Source organism: Trichechus manatus, unplaced genomic scaffold, assembly GCF_000243295.1.
Source record: "Trichechus manatus latirostris isolate Lorelei unplaced genomic scaffold, TriManLat1.0 scaffold00006, whole genome shotgun sequence".
Classification (NCBI taxonomy): Eukaryota; Metazoa; Chordata; class Mammalia; order Sirenia; family Trichechidae; genus Trichechus; species Trichechus manatus.
Genome location: NW_004443942.1, coordinates 22770728 through 22782740, shown reverse-complemented (window position 1 = coordinate 22782740; position 12013 = coordinate 22770728). Strand labels below are relative to the sequence as shown.

General features: G+C 35.1%; 1 protein-coding gene across 2 annotated transcripts in view; it reads left to right on the top strand.

Annotated features, from left to right (window-relative positions):
* DCDC1 (doublecortin domain containing 1) overlaps positions 1-12013 on the top strand; it is a 518812-nt gene that overhangs the window by 50107 nt on the left and 456692 nt on the right. For both annotated transcript variants that reach the window (XM_023737954.1, XM_004369746.2), the window contains 3 exons: positions 2673-2942; positions 4196-4352; positions 4818-4980. In XM_023737954.1, the coding sequence (XP_023593722.1) occupies positions 2673-2942; positions 4196-4352; positions 4818-4980 (590 nt within the window). The remainder of the gene's footprint in view (positions 1-2672; positions 2943-4195; positions 4353-4817; positions 4981-12013) is intronic.

The window sequence follows — 12013 nt, the reverse complement described above, 5'->3', positions numbered from 1 at the left end:
CACCACTGACTGCTCTGACAGGGATTAGAATACAGGGTCCCGGACAGAGCTGGAGAAGGATGTAGAACAAAATTCTAACTCACAAAAAAAGACCAGACTTACTGGCCTGAAGGAAACTAGAGAAACCCCGAGAGTATGGCCCCTGGACACTCTTTTAGCTCAGTAATGAAGTCACTCCTGAGGTTCACCTCTCATCCAAAGATCAGACAGGCCCATAAAACAAAATGAGACTAAAGGGGCACACTAGCCCAGGGGCAAGGACCGGATGGCAGGAGGGGACAGGAAAGCTGGTGATAGGGAACCCAAGGTCAAGAAGGGAGAGTGTTGACATGTTGTGGGGTTGTTAGCCAATGTTATAAAACAATACGTGTACTAACTGTTTAATGAGAAGCTAGTTCAGTAAACCTTCATCTAAAGTACAATTAAATAAATAAAAAAGAATGATTGTATCAAAAAAATCATTAGTTTATTTGTAAAAATATTTGACAATAAACAATGCATTCATGAAAAAAGAGATACTTCATTCTGCTTTTAAGTAGGGAGTCCTGTTTTGCACATGAGATTTTGCTCTGTAAGTAATTTCTGGGGACTGTTTATGAGATCTGCAAACCTTTCCTCCTGGCTGTTTCTTGCTCTTCCTCCAGGTTCAAGAGCATGGTGGCCATTTGCACACCCATTGCTGTTGCTGTGGAAATGCCGCCACTGTGACCTAACTGCTACCACATGCCACCGCTCACCACTGTCGGCAAAATCTGAATAGCTCAGGTGGTCTGAAGGGAGGTCCCTCCTTTGCCAGAGCTAGAGTTCAAGTACGATTTAAGATGCTGTTTTCCACAGTTTTGAACCTGGAAGGATCCTCAGAGTGTAGGGAAGGTCACTTCTCTCCCCAGTATTACTCTCAGTCCAGGACAAAACTAGATAGAAATATGTGACAACAACAGCAACAATAATAAAACACAGCTGCTTGGGTTCCAGTGTTTTACCTCTCCTTGACTGACTATGTCAACACACACACACGCACACATTTTCTTGTGGCATTTCACTACCTTTCTTTCAGAGGAAAAAACTTAACCATTTTACACATTCATGATCGTAAAGAGGGCAGTCTAGGAGAAATAATTGTGATTATAATGACATTTGTAGATGAGAAACATTTGGAGGAGGGGCTGCCCCTGTAGAGCTTTCAACACCCAGCATATGTTCATTTATAATTGAGGGGAGGGAGTTATATTATGTATAAAACCTATTGAGGAACTAGCAAATTGAAAAGAGACAAATTTCATTTGTGTAAAAATAGTCCTAATTACAGTAATGTATAGAAGCTGACTATCCTGTATGCCTGATCACCACACAGCACAGTATTCTCAAATATGTTGATGCATGTTTTATTTTATGATACCTGTAAACTCTATACCTGGTTAAAGCACTCGAACCCACCAGCAGCTCTGCAGGAGAACAGACCTGGAGATCTGCTCCTGTAAAGATTTATGGCCTAGGAAGCCCTGTGGGGGCAGTTCTCCTCTGTCCTGTGGGGTCGGTATGAGTTGGAAGTGACTCGAGGGCACACAACAACAGTCTATTTCATCTACCTAACTTGGTACTTGTATAGATTTATGTATTGCCCTCGGTCATGTAGTCCTCTGTTGACACATCGTAGTTGTCTGCTCACAACTTAAAATATTAGAGGGAACATTGGTTATAAAACATTTTAGTTTATAGTTGAAGAAATAAAGATGCCAGTTTCAAAAATAGCTTGCCTTCAGTTAGGCAGAGTGATGACTCCTTTTGAGGCCCTTCGTGATTAAGCTCCAAGTTACATAAGTCAAACTTCCTGCTATCCTCTCTCAAGCCACCTTCTGCTTTTTTCCTTTAAGTAAGTCTCCTAATCATTCATGCTGTGCTTATTCCTACTTGCATTCCTTTCCCTCTCTCCCTGTGTTCATCTAAATGCTACCCCTCCATCTTAAATTCCAAGAAAGATTAGTAACTGTCCTAGTTTGTCTAAGACTAAGAGAGTTCCCAAAATATGTCTTTCAGTGCTAAAATCAGGACAGTCCTGAGCAAGTTAGGTTGCCCTAATCCCAGGTCTGCTGTGAAGCCTTTACAACTTTATTCAAGCCCACACTAAACTCACCTTCAACGAATTCTTTTTGCATTCAAGGTTAATATGCACTCAGTTATAAGCAGTTAACACATATTCTCTATCGGGGAGTAGTTTGCAAGCTTCTTTAGGGTAGGTCCCATACCTTTAACATGTGTATTCCCTAGCACTTAGTAGAGTACTAGTGTTTTAAAAAGTGAATCAAATAATTTAAAATGTGTACTTATATTCTTTCAAAGATTACACAAACTTTCTTCTTTAGTTTAAGGAAGGGTTATGAGCATGGGTTTTATTTTAGGACAGGCTTGGGCTTGAGTTTCTACCTTATTGCTTACTGATTATGTGACCTTGTGCAAGTTAATTAACCTCTTTGAGACTCAGTTTCTTAAATCTGAAAAAGAGATAAAAATTCTACCCACTTTCCAGGGATATTGTAAGGATTAAACAAAACAATGTCTGTTAAGTGCATAGTATTGTGTCTAGCACATAGCACATAATTAGTTATTAAATAGTAGTTAATAAATGATTAAACATCATTTAATTGTATTCTTTCATGCTTTGTTTCTTTCAGGGAGTTTATGTCATCACAGGCAAAAGCAGTTATTAAAACTACTGAAGATTATTTGCAGCCTCAGTTTGGCCCCAGCAGACTTTTGCATTCATCAGTGGTATCAGAAGGGTCAGGACTTCAAGATTGCTCCACACATCAAACAGTATCAGATCACAGCCATGACGAAATATCAGCCCTAGATAGCTACAAATCAAACAGTAAAAACAATTCTTGTCTTATATCAGCATCCAAGAGAAACAGACCTGTCAGTGCTCCAGTGGGTCAACTGAGGTAATCAAAGCTGTTCTCTGTTCTTTTTAACTGACTGTTGAAGCTATTTCCTTTGAGCAGAATTTATAATGATTCAATTGACTATTTCAGACATTAAAATGTAACACATCTCTAGGGTTTTGTTTGTGTTTTTGTTTTTTTCCTTTGAAAACACCAGAGTAGAGTGTTGCTAATTACGCTTGTGGAAAACGAGATATACTTCAACCTGGTTAATCTGAAATTCTGAAAAGAATATTTGAAGCAGAATCAAGCTAATCAAGCTAATCAACCCATGAAATATCTTTGCTTACAGGATATTTGTTTAAGAATAGAAATGCATACTTTGGATATTTAACCAATATTTCAAAACAAAATGGAATTAACATGAATTTATTATAAAACCATTTTGTATATATGTTTTCACATAGAGATTGTTATCAGAAACTGTTACCCTAAAGTTTATGAACAGAAGAAAATGTTGGTAAAAATAAAAATCACCTCAAGAAACTCATACTCCATTATTTTCAGATGTTTGAACATATGTATTAGTGATTTTAATTTACCTGAAGTTTTTATTTTAAAGTGTTTACTTTGCTTCTGTGGCATTGAGAATTAATGTGGTTAGTTAGAGAACTCTGAGATTAAAAATTTGGCATGTTAGTTAGTCAATTTTACCTTGTACTTTTGCCTAGAAAATAATAAAGATCAAAACTAGTTTTGACTGAGGACAAAATGTATAAAAAGAATCTTAACTCTTATTGCCCCCAAACAATTTGAAATGAAGGCAGTTATAATTACCTTTACCATCAAATTTTAGTTATAATCTATTTGAATTTTACACAGTTTTTTAAAAAAAAACTTTCATGAACAGGAAAGAAGGAAAAAACCCATTTGTTATTGTTATATATTGTAATTTTTAGTTATTAACATAAGACCGTATTATAATTTTGCTTTCTATCAGAGTGTAGCAGATAGAAATATATATGATTTTTAAAAATGAGTGTTATGATGTTTTATAAGTAAAATGATTAAAAAAAAGATTTATTCTGAGATAAGTGTTTTATATGAGCTGTTTTGGCAAACTTCTTCTTTCAATTTGTTTGGAATATTTAACTAGATAGGGACAATATATCCTATAAAAACATTTTTTTTGGCAAATACTTAAATACATAGGAACAATCTTTAGGATTTAGATCTGTAAAACAAATCCAGGATAATACTTATTTAAAAGTTTCTACTAACATGCACCAATTTTTGTGTTTTGTTTTCTTCAGAGTTACAGAGTTCCCTTCTTTAAAATTTCAGTCTGCCCGGAGCTGGCATAGAGTGTCTCAAAGACTCAAACTTCAACCAAGAATGATTAGAGCAACAGCTTACAAAAATGGATCTAGAACAGTCTTTGCCAAAGTTATTGTACCAACCATCACTTTGGTAAATAGTGCTCCAAAGTTTTCAGTGCTTTATTTCTTCCCTTACTGTCTTTATAATATTTAAAAATGAGAAAGGTGGCGTTTATTGTGTTAACATTTTCTTTTTAATAATCAAATCTGTAAATTTCTTATATACACGTACATCTCACAGACATTTCACTCCTTTCTTTTCTACCAATATATACATAGTGTATTTAATTAAACAGATACAATGTCTTTAAAAATGACAAAACATCTAAGGACTAAAATTAGACAATCATTAAATATTCTCAATGCTGTGATTTACCTTTTATTTCTGTATTTTCACCTGCTAGAAAATAACTATATTGGTCAAGTTACTTGAGTTACTTAACTTGGCAAGTGACTCAATTGGGTTTCTATCATGATCGTTAGAACGTTTTGTTTGGTGGAAATGTGTTGTTTTGTTGTCGTAAATCACTTTGTCTTACCTCTTGCTTGCTTCTAGTTGCTGCAGGAGTGCACGGAAAGGCTGAATCTGAACATGGCCGCACGACGAGTGTTCTTGGCAGATGGCACTGAAGCCCTCAAACCTAAAGATATACCCCATGAAGCCAACATTTATGTTTCAACCGGAGAGCCTTTTATAGATCCATTCAAAAAAATTAAAGGTAAAAAAGAAGAAGAAGAAAAACACCCTACCCCCACACACAGTAAATTGCTTAAGGGATGCAATTAAAAAATGATTTTCATCCTGTCTTTTTGCATGGTTTAACAAAACTAATGTTTACGCATTTACAGCTCAGTAAGAGGATAATGTGCTTAATGAAAGAAAAATCCACTGACAGCCACATTTATTGCCCTTCATTAGCATTGGTGCTTAATTTAATATAGATCTGAGTAGACATTAGGGAGCCTGCAGGAGGTTAAATGGTGAAAATATAATAAATTAAATCAGAGATTATTGAATTTACTGTTTAGTTTCTGTGACACCCAACAGACATAATTCATTAGACTTATTCTTTCAGAAAACAGTTCAAAGTTTCAAGTATCATTTACTCATTTATACTCTTGGTCTTTTTTCAGATGGCATTTAGCATAATTATGAAAATGTGGCCAGTAGTGAACATGTAATTCTTATGTACATATGATTTTTCTAATACAAATTTTTTAAGGTAAATGCTACAGCTTGACTTTTTTTTTTTAACTTGAAATATGTGTGTGTATGTATAAAAATCTTAGACATTTGCAGGTAAGTTCTTTTTAAAAGCCTGTTATTTTTAACATTTCATCATTTCAGAAATGTGGAGATTTCCTAAAATACACTTTTTTTTCTTCAGTGGAAAAGAATACATTTTTACAGAGAAATAAAAAGACCAGCTATGTAAGAATATTCTTCCAAGCATGTCATATTCAGTGTCAGTTATTAAGTGCTGTATATGGTAATCGCATTTAAATGACACAAGAACTTAGCCTTGAAGATTCAGTATCTAACTGCTGTACTACCCTATGCATTTTATACTTTATTAGAAGTACTTTCTTCTGCAAATGTTATTAAGCTGGCAAATCCAAGGCAAGTCTAGGCAATAATTGCATAAGAAGGAGAAAATTAATTTTGGAGCTCATTACAGATGAAGGGATGAAAATCCATCTTCTATTAATGCTATTGTGTAAAATGATAGCAGGATTTCTCTCTCTTTGATTATACTTGATCTACAGGAAAAAAAAATTTCTTGAATTCAATATAAAGTTCAAGATAATTAGTCATTGTAAAGAAACTTGTTGCTGTAATACTCAGTAAAAATTACATCTGTGATAGTGTAGACCCATATATTTGCCAAATTCTACTTTAACTTAAAAATATGATTGCCTTTATTTTGTTTTCATTAACTCATCTGCTTATATCAAAACATGAATCTCTGTGAGCACATATGTCTAAAAAGTGACTTTTAAAAAAATTCAGATATTTATGTAATGAGTGCTTCATTAAGATCCTCAATTATTTTTATTAATAAATTATTGCCTTTTATGTGATTAATGCTATTGTAGAAGAGATATATAAAAATTATTATAACTAAAAGTCTTAGAATATCTCCTGGACTTGTATACGTAAAATAACAGTGTTACACACAAAGTGAAGCTTGTTGGATGATTTTTAAGTCTACAAACTAATTTCCTCCTACTTTTTGTTTTCTCTTTTATTCTTTATGAACCCAAGTCCAGAACAAAAAACTTCTCTGCTTTGTCTGCATCTTTGGCTGTGTTTCACTGTGACATGCACTGCTGTTCTTTTAGCACCAAAATGTTGGCACACATTCCTGAAAATTTCACACCATCTCTTGCTGGATCAGCAAGCTTAACCCACCAAAATCTGGTGTTGTGCAATGGTTTTTGACTGATAATCAATCTTTATGCTGCTCGACAGTTGTTGCTGGGACACGGAGTAGAGCAGGTGGCAGATGTGCCTTGTCTTTTGAGAAAAGAATTGTAGGTGAGCTTGGACACAGACTAGCACATCACATGTCCATTAAAAAGACTTAGGATAAGTATAAAGGGGAAAAAGCCACTTGTCTCAGTTAAGCTCATAGATAAGTCTACATACTTATATTTAGTTTCTTTCAAAACATTAAGAATATAAATGTAAATAAACATATTATATATGTGTACAAATGTAAATAAACAGATTATATATGTGAAAGATAATCTTGATTTAGACGATTTGAGAGAGTGTGTATATGTGGATACCTATATCTACCTATAGATATATATCTCACCCACATATTCACATACACTTTTTCAAATCTTCTAAATCAGGTTAAGATTACCTCTCTAAATATATTTTTATAGATAAATCAATAATTTGCCACCTTGTCTTCATAGGTATACCATAAAAATAAAACATGTAGGAATAGCTTTGGACACGGTAGATACATTTAGAGTAAGGAGACATTATCAGAATTTGGAAAATTGAACATGCTAAAGCTAAAGAGGAGCCCTGTTGGTGCTGTGGCTAAGAGCTTGGCTACTAACCAAAAGGCTGCAGTTCAAATCCACCAACTGCTCCTTGGAAACCCTACAGGGCAGTTCTACACTGTCCTTTAGGGTCGCTATGAGTTGGAATTGACTCGACGACAATGGGTTTTCAACAGGAAAGCTAAAGAGGGGGAAAACAGCTGGCAGGATTGGGTGTTACTGATGTATCTTTTTAAAATGGGCATGAATGTTTTATACACAGTTCTCTAAAAAGGCATTAGAGTGATTAACTGATCATTATTTGCAATATTGATTTGCGTTCATTCAGCAAACGTTTACTGAGAGCCTACTATGGCTGAGTGAGTACTAGGCCAGATCTAAGACACAGAGATGAAACAAGATCTCAAAGTCTGGTGTCTTTCTTTCTTTCTTTTTTAATCATTCTTTCAGCTCTGCTTTTTAATTCAGTTCAGTCTAAATTTAAACTAACAAATATTTATTGAATACCTACTATGTCTAGCCCTGGCATAGAGATAGAAGTTCTAGTCTTCAAGGTGCTTAAACTGGATGAATAAGTTAGAAATCCTTAAAACTGAGAACACCATGTGACAGTGTAAATCAAACGAGTCTTCCAAAGGAAAATTTACTTTCTTTCTGGCACAGGAAGGCCAAATAAGTCAATGTGTATTCTGGCAATTATATTTCCATACTTTATTGGTTTTCTTAATCCTTGGAAAAACAGTTTAGGTAGTGAAGATTGCCTAAGAACTATTTCTAAATTTACCAAGGCAGAAAAAAGCCTACACAGCATCTCTGATTTTTTTTTTTTTGGTTATTCTTCTGCCTCTTTTGAGCATCACTACTGACAACCAGTGGCACTGGATTTAATAGAAAGCCAGAGCTATTCATCAAATATCTCAACACAAAGCTATCATATAGAGGTCAGGCCAAGGTCAAGACTGACATGTTGAAATGCAATATTAGAATAATTCGTACATGTTGGATTTGAATGACTAATCAGAAAGATTAATTGTGTGTGGAAAAGATCAAAAAAATAGAAATATTTCCTATAGACTGTTGATTAAGATGTCTTATTAGGTCTTATAATTCTGGCATTTAAAGATGCTGACATTTATTAATGACTGCTGGAATTGTGAAGATGTAGTTAATGAGTTGTTTAAAAAGGCACTTGAAAAGTTTTCAAATTCATGGCCATGTGGTTTAGGTTTTATTAACAACTTCCTTCACCTTCTGCTTAATGGTGGCACAGTGAAAATTCTCAGATCAGGTTCATGGGGTTTGTAAGAGTTCAACTCCTTTATAACTGCTAGGAGCTGTAGGCAGTGAAAACATAGCATAAGAAATGGTTCCTAGCCTCCAATTAAATAGATGTGTTAAGAAAATGAGGGAAAAAATTATTTGAACCTAGTTTATCAGACCCAAGTTCCCATTGTATAAAGCTCTTACTGTTTTTATTTTTTTTTAGTTTTATATTTTTACTGGGTCTTATGTATTCTATTCTTCTGTTTGTCTTTCCGAGTTATCATTTACAGTGATTTATTTTAGTCCTGAGTTTTGTTAACCAGAAGTGAGACTGAGTATTATGAATAAAATGTTACATCTTTTATATACTGCATTGTGAAAACGTACTTACAGGGAGAAAAAAAAAAAAAAATCCCTGAAAAGAGTTCTTGATACTACACCTAAGATGTAAATTTAAACCTCGAGATTTTCTGCTAACTGTCATGTGATCTACAAAATGAAATAATTTGCTGTGACAGCTTGTGATTGACAAGAATATGTGTGAGCACAGTTAAAATAGGCCATCTTTTCACGTAGAAGTAAATGTCAGTGAAATGATGGATTCTCATCATTTTAATTATTGATGATTTGGAAATATTTCAGTTCCACGACACACAAGACACATTCTAAATAGCAGCATAACACTTTTTCTCATATCTGCGTCAATAATGAAATGTTCTGTCATATTTTGTTTTTCAAAAAATGCATTAATTTAATGAACCTACATTCATGCATTATATTCTGTTCCATTGTATATCTACCAAATTTGTTGAATTTTAAATGGTTATGTTAAAAGCACAAGTTTCAAAAAGTGACCCACTACCCACATCACATCACACCTTGCTATTCCTGCTGCTGGATCTCAAGATAGAACTCTACAGAGCTGCCTACACCAATGGCTGCTTCAGGCCTGCCAAAGCAAACACTGGGCTTTGTGAAGCTCACCTGTAGGGTAATCGCCGCTTAATTTGGGGAGCTACAGAAGGAGTTAGGGTTGTCTTTCCCAGATTCCCTATTATTGTATTATTTAAATAATGTATTTGTTAGGTGAGATTTTCTGTCCATCCATCTTATCTCCCACTCGGCTGCATTTACTCAAAAGCAGGAAAATGATATAGAGGGGAAAAAACCAAAACACTCTTCTGAGACAACACTTGATTCTTCTATTTCTACAAGTGAGGGTAAAAATATAGGCATGTATTTCATGCATTTCCTACTCCAAAGTTTTAAACCTGTAACTAAGTGTATAGAGTCTTTTTGCTATATATGTAGATCTAAAGACAACTGCAAGAGATGGGCCACAAAAACAAAATGTAATAGGAAAATCTAGACCACGCATGTGGTTGATAGCATCTCCTATGCTGTCAAAATATCAAGTCATTGCGAAACACCTACATTCTGGACATACTCATGAGATGTTGAATTGTATATATGAGCAGAGGCTATTCTTGTTTAATAAAGATGCCTGCAAACCTAAAACTGCCCAGATAAAGTGAAGGCTTTCTACAAGTCAGGCACTCAGCTATGTGCTTTAAGTGTATTATATTCACTCCTTACAACCTTGAGTTAGTGCTACAGTTTCGGAATCTCTTATCTGCAATTTCCAAATCCCAAATCACAGAAAACTAAAATTTTTCCATAACTGATTTGGTAGCAGAAACTTACTTAATATGTAATTAATTGTTTTTGTTAAAAAGAATTAATGCATTTAATTATGAGGTGCTACGCTGTACCCTGGTGAGAGTATTATATATGATATATGTACTATTATGATACATGCACCATATTAACTTTCTAAAATCCAAAAATTTCTAAATATGGGAACACATCTGACCTTAAGGGTTTTCATGAGGGCCTTCTGTTACAGCTGCAAAGAAATCTGATAAACTAATTCTCACTGGTTGTTAACTCATAAGGACTATATATATTGTTCTTATAACCTTGAGTTGTTTGCTAGTGTATGAGGGTGGACAGAGGGGATACCTCTCTGACTACAGCAGAAGGTGTGTGTTAGGATGTAATAAAAAATGCTTCCTTGTCTAAGGAGGCAGAAGGAATAGTTAAAGAGAGACCACTCATTCATTCAGTCATTCGTTTAACAAATATTTATTGAGACCTCATGGAGCTTATGTCCTAGTGAGGTGGAAGAGGACATAGGCAATAAACATATGAGTAATTTAACAAGGCAATTTCTGACAATGTTAAGTGTTATAAAGGAAATACAAAGGGTGGTGAAATAGGAACAAATAATGTCACGGAAACAAAAGAAGGAGGAAATTTTAAAAATGAAACAGGCATTTGCAATAACCTTCAAATCAAATGTCTTAGGCAGTTGTCTGCCAACCCTGCTTCTTATTTTACCTGAGAATTCATTTATATTTTCTACAGTTAACTCTTTCAGAGGGTTTGGACTTTCAAACAATCCATTTTTGAAGCTTTCAGACATCTTTTAAGAGACATAAGAGACATGCATTATTGCTTAGTAGAAAGAACACTAAACTTGTAATCAGATGGTTAGTCCGTGTTGTATGACCTTGGAAAAATTGATCTGCATTTCAATGTCCTTGCTTGTAAAATAGAGGTAATAATACCTGTGAGGTAAAAAATGACCTTGTTGTTGTCATTGTTAGGTGCCGTTGAGTCGGTTCTAACTCATAGCGACCCTATATACAACAGAACGAAACACTGCCCAGTCCTGCGCCATCCTCACAATCGTCGTGATGCTTGAGCCCACTGTTGTAGCCACTGTGTCAGTCCATCTCGTTGAGGGTCTTCCTCTTTCTCGAAGACCCTCTGCTCTACCAAGAATGATGTCCTTCTCCAGGGACTAGTCCCTCCTGATAACATGTCCAATGTATGTGAGACGAAGTCTCGCCATCCTTGTTTCTAATGAGCACTCTGGCAGTACTTCTTCCAAGACAGATTTGTTTGTTCTTCTGGGAGTCCACGATACATTCAGTATTCTTCACCAACACCATAATTCAAAGGCATCAGTTCTTTTTCAGTCTTCCTTATTCATCATCCACCTTTCAAATGCGTATGAGATGATCGAAAACACCATGGCTTGGGTCAGGCACACCTTAGTCCTCAAAGTGACATCTTTGCTTTTTAACACTTTAAAGAGGTTTTTTGTAGCAGATTTGCCCAGTATAATGCATTGTTTGATTTCTTGACTGCTGCTTCCATGGACATTGACTGTGGATCGAAGTAAAATGAAATCCTTTACGACTTCAATCTTCTCTGTTTATCATGGTGTTGCTTACTGGTCCAGTTGTGAGCATTTTTGTTTTCTTTATGTTGAGGTGTAATCCACAGTGAAGGCTGTGGTCTTTGATCTTCCTCAGTAAATGCTTCAAGTCCTCTTCACTTTCAGCAAGCAAGGTTGTGTCATTTGCATATCGCAGGTTGTTAATGAGTCTTCCCCCAATC